The sequence below is a fragment of the Wyeomyia smithii genome, chromosome 2 (genome assembly GCF_029784165.1).
Source record: "Wyeomyia smithii strain HCP4-BCI-WySm-NY-G18 chromosome 2, ASM2978416v1, whole genome shotgun sequence".
NCBI classification, from domain to species: Eukaryota; Metazoa; Arthropoda; class Insecta; order Diptera; family Culicidae; genus Wyeomyia; species Wyeomyia smithii.
Genome location: NC_073695.1, coordinates 196,325,404 through 196,346,099, shown reverse-complemented (window position 1 = coordinate 196,346,099; position 20,696 = coordinate 196,325,404). Strand labels below are relative to the sequence as shown.

Here is a 20,696-nt window from a genome sequence, read left to right as displayed (position 1 = left end):
TAAATGGCCATCAATTCGTCCCGATCAGCCTATTCAGATTCATAACATTAACATGATTTTCTTCATCCTGCTAGATGCACATCGTTGAATGTCATTCGAGATCCCTACGCGACGACGGGTCGGGGAAATGTGGTCAGTATGATACCGGACATCTCTCCGACACCGATGAGGCCCACTCTGCCACCAATGTCACACCTGCAGGATATGCATGGACCAAGAGATTCACGCTCACTACCCAACAGCAATCGGCTAGGTTCACGATCGGTTAGCCAGGACTCGGTGTATACAATTTTGATTCGATTACCGCCGGAGGGTGGATCGGGTGACGAGCGGGCCCCATCGATAAAGATGATCCAGGACGATGTACCGATGTCGATGACGGTTCCACCGAGAAGACCATTGCCATCGCGAGACTCGGACTACATTATTCCAGTTGGAAGAAGACAATCGACAGCGACGACGGACATTCGGCTTCCGCTAACGACGAAAATCATACCGAAGCCGTTATCGAAGCAGCAGCAAATCCACCAGGCCAACTTGCAGCAAACAGCTCGCCAGGTGAAGAAGAAAAAGAAATCTCAGGAAAAGCGGCAGGAAACGAAAGCGGCCAAAACGCTGTCGGCCATCTTGCTTAGCTTCATCATCACGTGGACCCCGTACAACATTCTGGTGTTGTTGAAGCCACTGACGGCTTGCACTAAGTGTATACCGCAGGAATTGTGGGACTTTTTCTACGCCCTCTGCTACATCAACTCGACCATCAATCCGGTGTGCTACGCACTGTGTAATGCGTCCTTCCGACGGACTTACGTGAGGATTTTGACTTGCAAGTGGCACACCCGAAATCGGGAAGCAATGACGCGAGGCGTTTATAATTAGGTTTGCTTGGTTCGTGCTCTCGGTACGCCTCGGTGAGTAGTTTTTTTTTATTCAAATGTTAGGCGAGGGTGTTGCTTGCTTGTTCAGTATAGATCTGCCAGAGAGAGAGAGAGAGAGGGTGATGTAATTGAATATTCAGCATCACGGTAATTTTAGAACCTTCATTCGTTTTTTCCCTCTTCATTTATCGTTGTGAAAAGTGAAAAACTCCCATCATTGATCATTGATTCATAACATCCGCGGGCTCGGAGGCAGACCCACGTCCTTTCGCCCGCTGGAGTGCAGCCACTCGGTAAATAGTTTATGTGCTCCATTTTGTGCGCGCGAGGTTCGATTTTCGGAAGGAGCAAAGTGCCGTCACTAATTGCTTCGTACGAAACACTCTCCATTTTGGTTCCACCCAGCGTTGCCAGGTCATTTTTTTACAAATCTGGAAAAGGCAAAAAAAAAAATCTGGAAAAAATCTGGAAGTCATTTCGTGGGGTGAAAGGTAAATTCTTCGGATAAAAGTCTTGGGGTACGTATGACTTGAGGTGACAAAATTGCAAAATTTCGCGCCAAATTTGAAATGATGACCTTTTTGCGGAACAGAGAAAATAAAATCTGGATAAAATCTGGATCATTCATGAAAAATCTGGATAATTGGACATCAAATCTGTCTACCTGGATACATGTTCAAAAATCTGGATAATCCAGCTTAATCTGGATACCTGGCAACGCTGGTTCCACCGCCGCCCGGGCGGTGCCTGTCTAGTGAGTGCTCCGAGTAGAAGCCATTTTACAGCCTGGTCTGCGTTATTCGCAGCTGCCGATGACAGGCCATTGTCAATGAATCATGAATATTGAATAAAATTTGTGAATGGCGAAATGGTGACTGCCTGCGTGGTCGTTCGTAATGGTGGTGCGTTCCGAGAATCGGTATGCGCCGAAGGGAGTTTTGCTATCCTGTCCCAATGCGTCGGTATGAATGATGCATTCCGAACGTCCGAAGACTTCGGTTGCTCCAGTGCTAATTGATGCGTGAATTAGCAAGGACGACCGGCCGAATTGATGGATGGTGTCCGGCAAATGAGCATTCCGGTCAATGGAATATGGATAGCTAGTAAGATGATGCTGTGCCATACTCATTAGCAGTGAGTGACATAAAAAATAGGTGCAGTGTTTGCATTATTTGGAATTAATTTGATTAAAAAATTCTCTATCTGTCTGTTACTAACAGATTCCGGAATCAAATTACTACTTACTTTTCTAACTGATCCGGGAAATTTGTACGATAAATGTAATGCACAGGATGAGCGATACATAGAGCATTTCCAACTTTAAAATTGTCATAAATTGTCGACAACATTGACGTAGAGCTACGTCTCAAAATAGACTTTTCATCGTTTAACAAAATGTTGGTTGCTATTTTTCACAACATTGCTGCTTGCTATTGTTATTGTCAACTCAATGTACCTTTTTTCGTCGGTTTCATTTGCAACGAAGAATTGTTTACTAAAGTATGTTAGTTGATGCCGAAATTTGTTGTTGAAACCTGCACACACATTCTGGTAAAAAATGCGCAAATATAAATAGATTCTAAAGAAAGTTCGCAAGCTATGCAAAAAGTAACAACAAATATTTGCAAATTGAAAAAACAATCGCCCACGAACTCAGAAAATCTGCATTCCACAGATGAATCTGTAAATCTGGTATCTCTGTTTTTTACTACCTTCGAGTTGTTCTACCGTTTGCAGTTTTTTCCCTCTCTGAGTTTTTGGTTTGCGATACAATCTGACGATTATCGGGACACTCTCACTTACAAAATGATTCAAACCTAAGATTTTCGTTTCACGACTTGATCGGTTCGGAAGACGTAATGAATTACCGATATGAGCCGATGAGGGAGTCGAAACAGCGTATGAACAAACGACGAGAAACTCGCATACAGTTAACAGGCTATGAAGTTCACGGAGTATTCTTTCGAAAATTTATCTGCCACAGAAGTTCTCTTCTCGAGAGACAATATAAAACATCACGTGTTATGCGTGATCAGAATTCAATAGGATTTTCTCATGATAATTATCTGATACGATTTTGACCATCCTTGGTTACGTTAACCTGTGCGACATATTCCGCAAAAAAACAAAATTCTAGCTTCTCTAGCAACCATATCCTTCATATGCTGTTTCTGGCAGTACGGCGCGAGACAACTGTCAACTGAGTTCGAAAGAAAAAAGCACATCAGTGCCACCTCCGCTGCGGCCGCAATATCCCCCATAACTCATGATTGCTAATTATTGTCATTCGCACAATGCTACACTGCCCATGGTTCAGAAATTGGCTAATATGCCATAAGCATCAAATCGAGAAAAACGCATTTTAAATTTTTTGTCGGTACAACATATTTTGAGTGTTCATGACAACTTTTTTATTGAGTATATCACCCTTCATATATGCTGGAACCTTGCCGTTGAGTTGAAACAGAGAACTCTGCAGGAAAATACCACCCGCCACGTATTTTTAGCGCAGTAGCCGTTTTTTTCAATTATAAACGAAAGGTCAGTTGACAAATCGGTGTGCAATTTGGCTAATATCCATACGATGTGAATTATATCGTGCTCGTTGGTGATTAAAATGGTTTTGAATTTAATAAGACAATACGGAAGCACAAGTGAGGACGAGAAGGACGACGAGACAATTGTTTCGTGCAGCAATATAACAATATAACGAAAATATTATCATTCATAATAATCTCACAATCCGCTTTCCTGTTTTTTCTCATCACATCCAAAATGAAATTTAAATCTTTTCTTTAAAATTACTTCTGATCAAAGAGCTAAATAGCATTTTCAAGAATGTAAAGATTTATGACAGAACAAAACAGTCACACGTTTTGATCATTGAGTTTCGCAGTAAAGCAAAAAAATTTATGTTGCATCATATATTCTTCGTAAAAATAGTAAAATTCTATGTAAGGGCCTTACGATCGCTTACCTGTCGCCAGTAACCACCAGACTACAACACACTTTCAAAAGTTAGACGAAACAAAGTACAGTAATAATACTAGCAGCAGCAGTAATAATATTAGCCAAAATTGTTTCACATTTGCTGCCTTACCAAATGCATTTTTTGACAATTGGCTTCCATTGGGACCTTGTTTAGGGTGTTTACCATCACGAGAAACTGTTTTCTCGATTTTGGTAAAAATGGCATATTAGCCAATTTTTGAATTATGGGCAGTACAGTCGAGATATCGAAGCGGCCGGAGATCGGCACAAAAGAGAATCGTTAACCATCCGTGTTGGTCAAACGATTCTCTCAAATAGAGAAGTGTACAGTTGAACGCTGCTGTCGCAGTCTGCAAGAGAGGCAACAATTCTTTTCGATATGGTGTCATACAAAAATGTCAACTGTTCGACACACTGGTTCTGCCGTTGCTATTTATTGCATCGCACAGTGGTCTGAAATTGCATAAAGTCGGAAAAAAGTAAATTTTTCAACCTAATGCATCGAGCAAGCCGTCTTCGGGAATCATTTCAGCTGGTTTTAGACTAGTGAAAAATCATCATAATGTTCGGATAATTAATGTTGTCATACATTTAACTGAATTGAGGAAGTAGGCTTCTTCTGCACTCACGACTTCTCCATTTTCACGTTGTTTACCCAGGTGATTTATTACAGAATGCAGAAGAAGTCATGAATGTTACAATAATGTCGAAATGATTATATGACCTTACTTTAGTATTCTAACAACTTCAGATATCCTTTTTATAGTTGTTTCATGGAAATAATCTCTCCACAAAATAAGTATAATAAAATACTTGTCACTCCAACTTTATGTAGATTTTTAAATGGTATCCACGCCTTTACCCGCGCTCATTCAAAAACTAGAATGTTGCCTCGTGTTCATAGAGACAGGAACAACAAAGTTTTCTGGGCAATTTACGCCGAAACGTTCACAATATTAGAAACAAAAACGACCGTGCGACGCGCAAGCGGCCATTTTTTAGCAAGCAAAGTTAGCTTGGGGCGCCACTCATAAAATTAAAACTCAAACTAACTACACATTAATAGCCGTTACGCATACCTAAACTTTGTTAGATTTATCTGGCTCGTAAAAATCGAGATTTTTCGGGGTTTGCTTCTTTGACATGCTATAGGTAGCCGTAAATCATGTTTTTTTAAGATTAATTGCTAAATTTCTCAAAAAATACATCATGTACCAATTTCATATCCAAGGAAGAGTTTCTCAAAATACCATTCTCTACAAACTTCCTTTAGACATTATCCTTCTATTTTGCTTCCATGAGAAATTAGCGACAGCGCCGCCCTATCGGTGGAATTTTTAACTACCTAACCATTATCAAAAGTTGGCCAAAAGTTTCAGGATCAATATTCGAGAAGACATCGTTAATCTAGGAGGCAACCCTAAGTAGTTATTAATTTCGCCCTGATTTCAGTACTTTCCGACCACTGTGCATCGATAGCTTCAGAAGATTGGTAATGAAAATTGCTCAATGAGCGCAATAAAATTTATATTGCTGCCTTGGATAACTAATTTTCAAACACAATTTAGTAAGAATGTAGAAACTTTGTATCAGCAAATTTCGTAATTATAAAACGAGACCAAGACACTTTTAAAACGTTCAAACGTCTCTGAGCAATCCAATTCAAAGCAACATTATTCGCAAACTACCGATGCAGTAGTTCGTTACTCTAGTAGAAGACGACTACCAACAGATATATAACCTTCGCCATTGCGAATGCTGAGAAATTGATTCACTGAACCAAACGTGACCAGCATTCTTCGTAAACAATATTAAAAATTCTCGATAACTCCAGTGGGGACGTTTACTTCCAGTCCGCAGAACTACTGCTAAACGAAGTTTAGATATCTTTTCCGGGTTATGAATATATTAAGCTCATGTCAGCTTAGAACCAGCAGATTCTCGGCTTTATGTAATGAAACTTTTCGTGCACGTACACGTTTGATTAAATCGAAAACTTCAGCGGGATCAGTAAACACTGCCAGAAGGTTAAAACATTCCAATCAGTTTCGTGCTCGAAATGTTTCTCTCCCAATGTAAATATGAAAATTAATCCCTAGGTGGCTTTAAATAACTTGATTAGAAATGTTCAACAAGGTCATCGCAACACGAGGCCAGTCCGTCTGCTGTCGTGGCGGTAAATATTTGCTGCTGTCGTACCATAATGTCACTCCAGTTTACGGTGTAAACAGAACGAAGAAATATGGAAGCACAAGATGTACGACCCCTTGCCGGATCCGATTCTTCAAGGCAAGGAAGGTGCAGAAGTTGAAATCACTTTTCTTCATTTCGCTAACGGTCCCATTCTTCTGCTTGAGTTAACCACGCACCAGCGCACCGGCCGGTCCGATCCGGAGTCCTGTTGTGCCGCTTCCACACATGACCTGTCAGAAGGAGTGAATTACTTGAGCAGCGATTCTCGGACTTGCGGACACACCGTCAGCATGGCCAACAGGAAAAAAGAAGAAGAAGAAAACAGAAAGACAGCTACTTGAGCAACAAACGTAGGAAAAAGCTTTTTCTCCCTTTGCGTCCTTTCCTCCCCCACCAGTGCACTCAAGTGCAAACTGAGCTGTGCTTGGAGTGAAGCAACATTTTCCTCCTGCTGGCTTCCGTTGGTTCTCGACGATTTCCTGCCATTCCGGTTCATTTTTCTGCAGCATTAGGAATAGCGAGAATGCGGAAGTGGGGAAATGGTAATCACTTTTCGTTAACACTGGGCGAAAGCAAACGCGCTGCTGCGGATTTAAAGCTCTATATCCATTGCATTGTCGAGGATGTGTTTTTGCTTCGAAGTAGGTAGAGGAAAACTGAGTGTAGCTGAAGTCTTTGTGATGCTCTGTTTTTCGCGAGTTAATTAGGATTGAAAAAATTAAGAATCCTAAGCCAGCCGTTTCAGATCGGTAGTCGGCGGTGAATTTCAATAGCAAATAACCGAACTGGGCTGTGGGTTTTGGTGGCCACACAAGCCCACTGGTAAAACGTGAAATATTTCGGTACTAGCCGGAGTAGCCGCTTGGTTGCCGCAACTACTCATTTAATTAACATTGAATTAAGATTAATAGCAACGAATTTCGTGAATCATACTGAGCGTTGAGATTTATAATATGCTCATACGCTTTGGATGAGAACTATTTAATGACTAATAAGGGTGTAGTTTGGTTGACTTATTCTACACAACACAGCATATTCTAGCGAAACATTTGCCATTATGGCTTCTAAATAGAATATTGACAGAATCCGCATTGTCCGCTAACATACGTGAGCTGAACCTTATGGGAACGCACAATCACATAGAATGTATATTTATGAGTCAACGATTGCATTAAGAATTAGCCCTGCTACTGTAATTGTATTAGTATTATTTTGCAGTCAAAATTTGTGTGCACTATAAAACCAGAAATTCATTGCTAATGTATCCATTTAGAGAGATTCTCCATCATTCTTGTTATACGCCTCATACACAGTTTGACAATGTGCATCCCAAACATGTCTCCAAACAATGGTAAAATAATAAATCAGTATGACATTTATTTATCGTTGTTATCAAAAAATGCCGTAAGCATGTTTTGTTATAACAAATGTCATTATCAAATCTTTCCAAGCAAGACAGAAATGCATTCGGCTATGTGGGACACGACTCCCAGCCTGCGGAACAACCTTCACTGGACTTAGCAGTGGAACAACATTCACTTAAAATCACACACAAAAGGGGACGTAAACTGCAAAAATGCAAATACAAACAGTTAAAAACGCGTTAAAAACACATAAGAAAACAAAACGTGACGTGTGTCCCGTACCGAGATTGAGGCCAAACTCATTCATCCCGAGATAGCTGCCTCCTCCAGTGTTGTCACGTTTTCCCAAAAACGAAACCCACCGAGACGCCGAAGTTAGCATTCAGCACATCACTTTTTTACAGCTAGAGGGAAATATCGGCTATCTAACCTTAAACATTGATTTACAAATTCGACAAAACAATAACTACACCTATCTATCGCCATCAAGTATATCATTTACAAACGAAAAAACGAATAAAAATGAACAAATATAAGTAAAAGATATTCAGCAAACAGTGGTGAGCAGTTGTCGCGTTAGGTACACGCTCTTACAGCAGTACCCAAGTTGTTGTTTTTACTTGTACACGATCAAGCAGTGTTACACAGAATCAAGGAAATTTTTCACTCGATGCTAGAATTACGACTGCATAGGTTACAGACTATGCCTTCCAAGAGGTTTGGCAAAACTTTCTGCGAAATTTTTGGCACTGTTGCAGAGCAGAGCGCATGTTCTTGGAACTGCCATTCGATTAAGCTTTTTCCTTTTTGACATGCCTTTTAATTCAAGCCCAATATCTGTCAATGAGCCGCTGTTCTGGGAAGTGAGCTTTGCATTTTTGAAGGTTATTGACTTTTCACTTCTGAGCAGCAAATAGCTCGCTATATCAATACCTTCTTTCAAAACTTTTCGTGTTAAAAAATGCGGACTCCCGGCAGTGTACTTGTATCCAATTTGACGTACGTTTCATCGTTTATCAAAACGCATCAATCTGAACTTCACCGGGAAAAGTTAACAGGATCCGTGACCTTTTTTATGAGGAAATTTGTTGGCTTTAAATAACTTCTCCTAGATGCTCATTGTTAGGGATACCATCCGTCCTGATTTAGCAGGACATGTCCTGATTTTGAGATACTATTTGAGCGTTCTGATTTATTTTTCATATTCTGGCATTTGTTCTGATTTTGATAGTCAATTTTTTTAGTGTAACTTCTACGATTTCGGTTGTGTTCCGAAACAAACGAAGAAATTCTATAGAGGAATCTTCTAGGTGTTGAAATAAATAGACATCTAGGAATTGTGAAGTGATCACAATAGATCAAATGTCTCTGGTCGCAATGATGTGTCCACACAGAGAAAAAAATTGTGAAGTGACGAGACAGTTCCTCGTCTCAACAAAATGTCCCGCTGAAAAATACGTCCCGCGAAACGTGTTACACGCCTTTGAAATGCCCCTCAGTCACGAAAAAATTGAACCATCCGATGTCATATTTTTTCACTGCGACAGTGTGCCTCTTAGACAATCATTCTACTCATTTATCTGCCTCTCCACATAAATAATAGTTAAATCCATGAAGCGTAGATCCAATAAAAGGCAAATCATTGGTACATACATTACGCTGTCGAAACTTGACCTTTTTGTTTATTAGATACAGATTTTGCGGACAACTATTAGCATACAGACATACAGAACAATTGTGGGGCTAGCTCTCTGATTTTATAATAACTGTTGCTCCTAGGGTGCGTTGTGAAGCGATCACAACTGGCTTGTTAGGCCAGCATCGTGCCTTGAGGGGGTCTTAGGTTTAGATCAAATTTGTACTACCTCCGACCAGATGGTATCCCAACTCATTGTTTCTTGCAGGTTCGAATATTATGACGCTTTTTGATATTTTGCACAGTTTCGATATTTATTTATTTTTTTGAAGAGACGCACTGCTATTACCTTCTCTTTACAGTCGCTGGACCTTTTCTGCGTTGGGCGTTCGTAAGGCTCTCAACCTTCCTGGCCACGCGGCCTCCTATGCAATTCACTGAGAGCTTTGCGGCCCTTCAAAAGAATTTCAGATATAACATTGGCAATTAGAGGCTGCGTTGAGCGGGGGCCTAGTGTGGTTGGTAACGTCTCCGCCAACCACGCTCGACGCCTGGGTTCGAATCCCACCGCCGACATAGGTGTCGATGGTTGTGAGGTGGCGTGATCCACTCACAACCAACCCAACTGGTCTAGATTCAATCCTAGCCGACACCGGGAGATTTTCTGAGGCGAAAAATCTCTGGGATCACGCCTTCCATCGCATGAGGAAGTAAAGCCGTTGGCGCCGGTCCGTTAATTAACGGGTCGTGAGTTAGGGTCCTGGGTGTGGAGTCGCCTCCCTGGGCGTCGGTGATTGGCCACAACAGTGGCGGAACTAGACCGACGGAAAATAAGCGAGAATAAAAAAAAATTAGAGGCTGCGTTTTTTTAGTTTTACATTGTCCTGCAAATCCAATTTGTTTCACATTCTGGTCCTAATACGCAGAAGAGTTGAAAATCTGCTTTCACAGAGATATCTAGAAAGACACTTTGATTACCTGTCAAATTTACCAAGAGCTCCCCGGCCCCTTTGATGAGCCAGCTGTCAAGCGTCGCATGTAACAGTTTAATTAGTTTTGTTGGAAAACCATGTTCAATCATTATTTGCCACAGCTCGTTGCGTTTCATTGTATCGTGCGCCGCTTAGAAGTCAATAAACAGATGATGTATCTGCAAGTTGTATTCTTGAAACTTGTCGAGGATCTGTCTCAAGGTAATCATCTGGTCTGTTGAAGATCCTCCCACCTGAAAATCGCATTGATATTCTCCAACAAAGGCTTGCTGTAACGGCCTCAGTCGCTGGGATACGGGAGAGAATTTTATAAGCGAAAACAAAAAAAAATACTATTGAGCTTGATAAATTTCCAATGAAGGCAATCATGTTAACTTACTTGCAAAACCACATCGATATTCATCTGCTCCATCGAACGATCGCTTCGATAAGTGGGCCAACACCAGATCCGGCCAGAATAGGTCCGTCCTTATGGTATTTTTTGATGAACGATGCAACTTCCGGTAAGCATTTCGTACTATTAATTCCTTCCTTCATGACCAGTCCGGAGTTGAAGAACAGCGACTTCGATATGCCCTTCCCACTGATAGTCAGCCACAGCAGCACCTTCTTGGGAAACTTGGGGTGTGAAACGAACTTTACCTCGGAGCTCACTTCCTCCGTGGGGGAAGTAAAACACGAAATGCCCGGCCAGTCGTTGCCATCCAAGGTGAGATAGGTCTCGTGGTCCATCACCACCGCCACGTCGCGACTCGTCGGAAAAATCGACTTCACCATCTTGCAGTCATTGCCTGAAGCTCCGAGACCAGTGGACGGGACTGCCGCTTTCTGGCATGTATTCATGTCCATGTTCATGATAACCAGGTAGTTATTCAGTGTTTGACCGGTTTCACCGATTAGGTGCATGCAGCGATGTAGCCACTTTTCCCTCGGTCTTCCTCTTCAGCATTCTTTGGAGCTTTTTGTCGCTCAGGGTCATCGGCCGTCTGGCACCGGGCTTACTTTCGATGCTCTGACTGTTGTCTAATAGTGCCTAGAGGTTGTAGATGCCGAAACGGATGTATTCGTTTTTTGAACGCGCACATTTTTGAACGGAGTAGCTGAGTAGCACGGTTAGAATTAGACTGATAGAGCTGTCAAACTTTTCTGCTGACTCATGGGTTACTATGATTGATGCTGCATGGGTAGTTTCGTCAGCGCGTGTGAAGGTAAACCCATGAAACCATAAAACCACAAAAGATCAAAACAATTGTCGCAGTGGTCCAAATCTTACAAGAAAAAGAACAAGAAGAATTGGCGATTTTTATTCATTTTTTCAATGCAAATGTTAACTTTAATAAAAAAAACCTTCTAATTCATGGCATAAAATTATAACGCACTGTTTACTTTCCAGAAAGTGACAGGAACGACTTATTGTACGACAAAATATTATTGGGCACATTTGGATACTTATGGGTGTATAATTTTTTTATGCTTGTTTCTTTGACTTTTACAATTGTTTATCGTAAATTTTATTACTACATGTTTGATTATCCCGAAAAATTCAACAAATATTTCGATAGAAAGACAATTTGTAAGTCGGGGTCGATGAAACCCAAATTCTCGTACCGTTATTGCAGATTGCAATAAATCCAATCATCTCACGCAGTGAGCGTGTCTGTCTATTCCGGGACAACTCCCTTGAGGAAAAAGATTCCCCGTACGTTACGGTGCAATTCATTAAGCTCCATTTACAACATGGAAATCCCTTTGTCGTATGCCGTGTGGGTGTGAGTTTCAGGAAACGCTACTAGGTTAACATACATCGCACCCTGTCTGAGGCACGTTTCATTTACGTTGAGCTTAACGCACTAGACGGAAGCGATTAGTATACACGTATAAAATCACCTACTAAAACTGAACTGTCCGTTTAACTTTGTGTTCACGCTTCATCTGCCGCTTGCAGGTAACGGTTCTACCGGGGTGTAGAGAAGTTTTGCAGTTTCACAACACGTGCGGAATCAATTTGTTAGCTATTTTGTTTTGTTCAATAAAGCTAGCAATCATCTCTTTTTGCTCGCATGTTTAGGGGACGAAAAGGACGTCAAAGTTGAAGCACAGACTAACAGACGTAACACTGGAACCTAGCTCCATCGCCACAAAAAAACGATCATTTCAAATTTCTAATCGGATAACTGTCATCGCGCGACAACGCCGCTTGGGGCGCTGTCATGCAATCTCATGCATATTTTGTGGTTCCCCATTTGACACATGCAGTAACGCTAGCGCTGATGTCTAAATACATGACGCAGCGCGAACACGGCGGCAGATGGTGCTAGTGTTACTAACGTAAAGTACTGGAATCATCCGAACGATGATTTTATTGAAAATTTGTTCGAAGTGTTATGTCTGTTAGTCTGTGGTTGAAGTGTAATCACGAACTTTTTTTTATCGAAAGGACGTTGTGTAGAGATCATGTTAAGGTCTCTAATTTATTTCTAGTTTTCCTTCCAGCGAGCAAGCAAGCAAACCCTTACAGGTAGTTTCTAATGAAGACACACAAAAAGTTCAAAAGTGAGATTAAATGTAATTTTAGTATAGGGGTGTGCAAGTCAGAACTGATGATGATATCAATCACAAATGTATATGATAGAGATTATGGTGGAGCAGAGCTAACAACTACTGAAGCATATATTTCAGGAAAAAAATAGTTAAATAGAAGAATCAAATATGAATGTGCTAAAAGAAATCAGATCTCCTAGTTTTATGATTAGGTAGCGTAAGGTCACACATTTCTCTGAATAATCCACCTTCACTCCTAAAGGCGATTGGTTGTTTTACGGCCTAAACATTACGCGATCAAACTCATGAATTCAATCGCCTCTCATCAGTCCCTTTCTTTGAATGCCTTCGTGTGTTGTGTTGCTTTTGAACCGCTGCGATATGCAATGTGTTGTGTTTTGTTCAGGTTCGCCTAGACGTGTAGTTAGTGGCACAAGGAGATAATTTATCATTGAAGTTCTACATTTACTGCATGGCTTGTTCAATAATTTACATTTCTTCATATATGATATTTCTATCTAGTTAATCTAACGAATTTTTTAAATAAGTAATTCTTTTTTTATATATTTTTTTGCAAAATCAATTAACTTTTGTAATAATAGGTATGAACAATCGCAATCGCAATTTGCTTTGTATCAAAATTGTTGCTACGGCTCTACACAAATAATCCGAATTTATATAAGTAAATACTTAGTGAAAACTTTTATGATTTATAATTTTCCCATTCATTTTTTGTTGCTGATTCACAACTTTAAACTATCTCACGATAAATTGTCTCTTCATTGTGAATGTTTGCTTCCTGCCCAATTCAATTTGAACACTCAACTTAGATTGTGTACTCCTTAGGTTAAATTCGAAAAAACAATCGGAAATATTTTATTTCCATTCCAAATGCATGCAACTAGATCGTACTTCTCTCGATTATTCCTTTTTTGATTTCAAATTAGATCTCGTCAAAAAGTCGTAAAATCTGCCCTCTCCAACCCGTAGACAGTAGATTGTAGTGTAAAAGCAAAGAAACCGGATTCAAAACGGAACACAGACACACATTGAAATATTGCTCACTGTTGGTAGGATTACCCGGAAACAGGTAAACGCTCCCCCACACCTCCTCGCCGAGTAGGGAGTAGTTGACCGTGTCCATTTTCTTTGAAAAGGCAGTTTTAAAGTAGGATTTAGGACCTAGATGTTGGAAATAAGCGAATTCGAGTAGTCCAATGTACCCCGCGGGAGTGGTGCGAACAAGTTACAGGAAGTAGAATTTGGAGTGCAATCTAGCTGAGGAGCGTGTATCGAAAGCTTGTCGATAACGAATGGATAGGGGGTGAACCGAATTGCTGTTACTTTTAGTAAACAAAATGCCCCGCCGGAACTAAGCAAAGCTGGAACTGTTAGGGCTTAGAATTAAGAAACGGATTGATTGTTTATATGCAGGCCTGATATAGTTGAAATGTAGTATAAATGTTTAAACTTTAGGTTCGATGCAACTCAATTCTCAGTTCGTCATACGATTGCGATGGCAGTGATGGCAGCAAAGTTTACATGAAATTTATTGCATGATAGCTTGCATGCGATTTGGTTTTCCTTGGCTAGCTCTTGAGTCTGTAACGCTAGAAAGCTATAAAATCCAACGCAACGCTGCCTTCAACTGCTTCGTAACGATGAGTAACGCTCATTCTAGCTCGTGAAATTGAAATGAATAGGTCAGTTTAAGTCTTGGCTCGGAAAACCAAAAGCGGGTGGTATTCACCTCGCTACTAGACACGTACAATTTTATCTGTTTATTTGTAACATAGAATGATGTGTAGTATAACACTGGAATTCATTGTTCATTAACATGAAATCCCACAGGATACACAGTCAAGCGGGAGCGTTTTGTAGCGAGATTCTAGGTTAAAGATTTAAATTGTAACCGTTTCAGTACTAGTGCCCCCACATAAAAATGTTAAATTTAAGATATAAAGTTATGGTAGATCACCAACAAACCGGTGATACTGTCTGAGAACATTTGAACTAAATTTTGATACATGTTTTACACAAACCAACCTCCTGCTTGGGTGTCTAGCCTCTGGGATTAAACGTTAAGCGAATATAATTTGAAATCGCATGGGTAAAATCATTATTATTCTGACAATAATAAAAATAATATAAATGTAAAACTATTATCGTGAAGAACAGATCTATGAACCTAACCATGTAAATGCAAGTCGACATAACGCATAACAGAAGGTATTCTAGTAATGAAAATCATTGATTGTTTACTGGTGTATAATTGTTCTTTTATTGAGACAAATTTTTATATACGGAAGCACATCCAAAGCGTTACTTAGTTGATGCTTGATACATTTATGTTCGGTGATTGAATAACTGTTTGTCGCTAGCGAAGCGACAAAGCAAAAAATAACTTTATAAGTGCATAGTCTACTGAAAGCGATGTAAGTGTAACTGAATAGTGAAACAGAAAATATCTTCTAAAAGCAAAGTAGTTTTGTAATACTATTAGAGGTAAGATCGTAAAAAATGCATAAATAGACCTAAGCATAGTGTATAACCAACGTTCGTACGGAAACTAGAATCGCACGTAACACGTGCAACATTCGAAGTACTTTAGTGTGGAAACAGGGCGATTCGGAACGTATGAAAACAGTTGGAATTACATATTTATTCAAAAGTCGAAACCGACAGCAGTTAATTTTACCAGATTGTAAACAGTACTGAATCATAACAACTAAACAGAAAATGTGTCCAACTGTGTTCTTATCTAGGCAAACAGTGCCTGTCGCCCTTACGAGAGAAGATGATCGGGATAACGTATAGTATTTTATATCCAAAAACCATTTAACAGTGAGAAACTAACAGATAAAAAAACCAATACACTGAATCCAAAAGCAAATGCATTATTTTCGTTCCAGAAACAGAGGCACTCCTATAGCATTCCCCCATTCCAGCATCGTTTATTGAACCTATATAAGTGTTGACATTCATTAAATCAGTATAGATAGTAAGACAAAATACAACCAAATAAACGCACATTTTAATGTATCATATTGAACAAACTGAAAATAAACAAAATATACAAAACCAAACTATTGAAACAATACCAACAGTCACAGTCATGTCGAATCGGCGCAATGTGTGCACAACAAGAAAAAAAACAGAGGAGATTTTATGCAAACCAAATCGAAACTTTTTCAAGTTAAACACATTTGTATACCTGCCGGAAACGAACAAAGTCCACGCACTTCAAACGACTAGAATGCTGTAATCGGGCTCACCCTAATCATAACGCTTTGATACAGCGAGCCAGTCGATGAAATCGAGAGAATCAAATATTTATAACTATAGATGAAGAAATATTATCACATAGCGTAACATGGAAGGTCATAAACAGAGTTGAATTAACCTTTTCTTTGGTGACGCAGTAGAACCGGAAGAGGGGAAAACAGCGTAACAGCGAATGTTAGATAGCAAGAGAAGAGTGAGGTATCCGTGCAAGGAAGGAGCAATATTGTTAAGGAAGAGACTAAATTTGACCACTTTACTACACTCGTAGATGTAACTAAACACGAACATTATAATACAGAAAACAAACCAAAAAATCCGATCGAATAGATATCAGTCGGTTGTTAGTGATTTAATGCACGTAGAATCATCCATTTATTTGATTTGATGTTGGTGTTATTTTTCCCACAAATAGTGATAGTTGATTGTTTGAAGCAAGGTGTCACATTTGCTAAATGACTCAAATATTTTTTCATATCAAAGTTATAACTGCAACTGTAAGTTTATTTGGCGGTTTGGATTTTTAGTAATTTTTGGGGCACCCAAAAAAGAGTTAGCCATAACATTAGCTGATAATCTTCAGTCCGCTAACCGAAAAATGTTGCATTACTGCAACGTTATCGAAAATGACTTTGCGATATTATTACTAGCATGAGATTGAAAATTGAACAAAAATGACATAAACTGTCCCTTTGCTTGTTCCTATTGTTGAAGTGACTACTTATTTCTTACAGTTGCGAAATGATGATTGAACTGTAAATACATCTTCCACTGCTAATGCTGCTGCTAAAGTGAAACATTAGCCTTTTTTATGGCACTGGTGTAAACATCAGAAATGTTTAGAAAAGTGTTCAGCGTTTTGATCAATTTGGTTCAATCAATTAATATCCTAAATTTTGAAGCGTCGTATAGTAAATTTGATCAACTCAAAAAACTCGCTTTTCTCGTATTCTGCGGTTTATTTCTTTCGGCCAATCGCCTGAATGAAAGCGGGGTTAAATCTGGAACTTGTGCATTAGGGATGGGCAAAACAGCTTTTTTCTATGAACCGGTTTATATGAACGGCTCGTCAGTTGTTCGCCCATCTTTATTGTGCATGACTAAGTCGGCGGATAGCTCTATCCAGCTTTCCACGGCGGTAATGGCGGACAGTGCAAGCAGCCCATTCTGACGTTTTCTGTAGGTCGTGTAGTTTTCAATCGCATTAAGCATAGCAACTTTGAGAAACAGTTTTGTTGATTTTGATCCGCGTATGGGCACTACGAAATTTGAATAATAAAACGCTCATTATTTGTTGAAGTTGCTATGCTACGTTACGACGTTGTTAAATATTATACTCCCTTAATGCGATTGAAAATTCCCTGACCTACACAAAACATCAAAATGGGCTGCTTACATTGTCCGCCATTACCGCTCGTGAAAAGCTGGATAGTTGAATAAATATTTTGCACGGTTAACATGTCAAAGCTTAAGGGAGTTGTGATGAAACATACGAAGTGCGATATTGCATAAACGCTCAAAAAGCAGTTTGGGGTGGATGTGACTACGAGGGGCCCAAGCGACTACTTGCCTACTTCCATCGGCCCTGAAGGTAGCCAAACTAATGGTTGAATAGTTGGTATGTCTTTTGTACATATTACAGCAGCCCGATGTTTGCTTCAGGTAATTCAAAAGAGGGCACCTGTGAAAGGCCCGATTGGAGCTAAGCATTGAGCTGGTTCAGGCCGTGAAGCAAAAGACTGCGAGGAGCCTCTCAACTGTTTGGTATGTACTGAGAAATAGGATGCTAAACAATTCATGGAAGGCCCTAGATACCCAGCCGCCAAGCCGGCCGCGAAACCACAGAGCCATTGATACGCGGCTTGGCAGCAGCTATACCAACAGTCTCTGAGTCGCTATCGGACGTTGTCATCATATTGGATCCCTACCGCATCCCCCCGGGAATCGGTAACTGGCTTGCGTATAAATTCAATATGGCAGCCATATGGACGAGTAGGTTCCCGGTTCAGGAAGTTGTGTCAATCTCAAACAAAGGATATGCGATGGCCAATGTGTTTTCTCCTGCAGTTGTTATGATCCGCCACGTTGGTCTACCGAAAGGTTCATTCAGATGGTCGACCTGGTAATTATGGAGCTGACGGGAGGATGCAACACGCGCGAGTCGATAAACTTAGGGCATAATGTTCTGCAGTATTCGGATCTACAAAATAGGCTCTTAAAAGTGCGATAAACGCGAGCAAACGGGCTTTCGAGAGACTATGTGCGAGCGTCAATACGAACCTGTCTGGTATGGTCTACAGTATCGCAATGGACAAGACCACGCCACGTGCCAAGTGCTTGGCCTCCGGCTGTCGAATCTCACATCGGACGTTCCAGTATTTCATACACTAATCAGGGATGGTCGGCCAACTTACCGGATATCCAAGTCTTGAGCAATGAAAGTCGTAAGTCGAATGTACCGAAGCTGAGGAAGAGGCAAGTGTAACGGATGAGGAAGTCATCGTGATCGCCAACTTCCTAAAGTTGAGTGAGGCACCGCGACCAAACGGAATCCCGTACTTCATCAATACATCTGAAATACTCCTTCGGTGTAATAAACCAATCATGAAAGTTGTCTGTATTGTTCATTTCGACGCATGGTAGTTTTGTCAAAAAATCGCAATACAATTTACGAGCACGAGTTTTTGCAGTCAAATTCTGCTTATCGTCGCGGTTGGACTTGACTTTGTAGGATATCAAACCTGTTTTCTCCTGCAGTTGTTATGATCCGCCACGTTGGTCTACCGAAAGGTTCATTCAGATGGTCGACCTGGTAATTATGGAGCTGACGGGAGGATGCAACACGCGCGAGTCGATAAACTTAGGGCATAATGTTCTGCAGTATTCGGATCTACAAAATAGGCTCTTAAAAGTGCGATAAACGCGAGCAAACGGGCTTTCGAGAGACTATGTGCGAGCGTCAATACGAACCTGTCTGGTATGGTCTACAGTATCGCAATGGACAAGACCACGCCACGTGCCAAGTGCTTGGCCTCCGGCTGTCGAATCTCACATCGGACGTTCCAGTATTTCATACACTAATCAGGGATGGTCGGCCAACTTACCGGATATCCAAGTCTTGAGCAATGAAAGTCGTAAGTCGAATGTACCGAAGCTGAGGAAGAGGCAAGTGTAACGGATGAGGAAGTCATCGTGATCGCCAACTTCCTAAAGTTGAGTGAGGCACCGCGACCAAACGGAATCCCGTACTTCATCAATACATCTGAAATACTCCTTCGGTGTAATAAACCAATCATGAAAGTTGTCTGTATTGTTCATTTCGACGCATGGTAGTTTTGTCAAAAAATCGCAATACAATTTACGAGCACGAGTTTTTGCAGTCAAATTCTGCTTATCGTCGCGGTTGGACTTGACTTTGTAGGATATCAAACCGGAGCCCTTCATTGATTCCTGAACGAATATTAGTAACTTTCCTACTTTTCGAGCCACAGCTCGGATAGAGAGGTTCGGATTCCTCTCAAAAATCTTCTTAGCCTTTCTGTCCTTAGAACCATCCACATGACCAATATTTTTGCCACTTCTTGGTTTGCTCTCGACACTCAAACGTTCAAAAAGCCTGTTCAATACATTATGGATTAAGAGTTTTTTGTTCGTCGACATTCTGAGCACTATTTACGAAATGTCACAACAAGTAGGCGATGCCATGTTTAGGCGAAAAGAGTAGCTCATATTGCAAGAATCAGGTACACTGATTTGAAGGTGTTCGGTTTATTACGAATACATCCTTATTGCCAAAAACTGACATACCGCTAGGGGACGCATCAGCATATAGACATATCTGCTTGCTGGACACTGCCTTGAGGTGCTTGAGAGTATTATCCTTAACAAATTGATGCAGTACTCAGAGAGTGTCAACAATCTGGCAAGCAGCCAGTTCGGATTTCGGAAAGGTAGGTCAACGCTGGATGTGACTCTATCTAAGAAAGAGCAATCGCTGTTGCGCGAATGCGTTCAATAGCGCCAGCCGGGACTTCGTAGCGCTCACGCTTAGGAACATCCACATAGCTAAAGCTAAAATTCCTTCCAGTATCGAGTACTAGTTTACAACACGGATGAGGGTTGGAAGTGTGTCCCGATCACCGCCGGAGTTGATTTGAGAGGTCGAGTTGACGGTCGCGCATTGCATACGGAAGGTAGAGAACTGGATGCACTCCAGGAAACTGAAGTTAGCATAGACGGAGATCACAATCGTGAATAACCGTGAATCAGAACAACAGGCGTTGGTAAGAGTCGAAGACTGCACCACAGACTAACAGACGTAACACTGGAGTCTAGCTCCATCTCCACAAAAAACGGTCATTTTGAATTTCTAATCGGATAACAGTCATCGCGCGACAACGCCGCCTAAGGCGCTGTCATGCAATCTCATACATATTTTGTGGTTCCCCATTTGACACATGCAGTAACGCTAGCGCTAATGTCGAAATACATGACGCAGTGCGAACACGGCAGCAGATGGTGCTAGTGTTACTAACGTAAAGTACTGAAATAGGGGAGCTCCGTAGCCACAAGCTTACAGAGTCCGCTCTGGTAAGCAGGTGGTCGAGGGTTCGAATCTTAGTAGAATCAGGCCATTTGGTTGTCAAAGGACTTTAAGCATGGGTTTATTCTCAGGCTCCCCACCACGTACCCTTCCTTCAATCTGGATTCTACAGTACCCCTGTTGACTCTCCTTCTAACAAAAATAAGTCCCTATTATAATAAAACTGGTGTGAGTAACATATGAAAGTTCTCTCCAGGGAAATGTAACTAGGCGATA

At 40.8% G+C, this 20,696-nt stretch overlaps 1 protein-coding gene across 4 annotated transcripts in view; it reads left to right on the top strand.

Annotated features, from left to right (window-relative positions):
* Positions 1 to 20,217, top strand: part of LOC129725894 (muscarinic acetylcholine receptor DM1) — a 297,734-nt gene extending 277,517 nt beyond the window's left edge. For all 4 annotated transcript variants that reach the window (XM_055682291.1, XM_055682292.1, XM_055682288.1 and 1 more), the window contains one exon: positions 75 to 20,217. In XM_055682291.1, coding sequence (XP_055538266.1) covers positions 75 to 879 — 805 coding nt within the window. In that variant the 3' untranslated portion in view covers positions 880 to 20,217. The remainder of the gene's footprint in view (positions 1 to 74) is intronic.
* Positions 20,218 to 20,696: the final 479 nt, after the last annotated feature.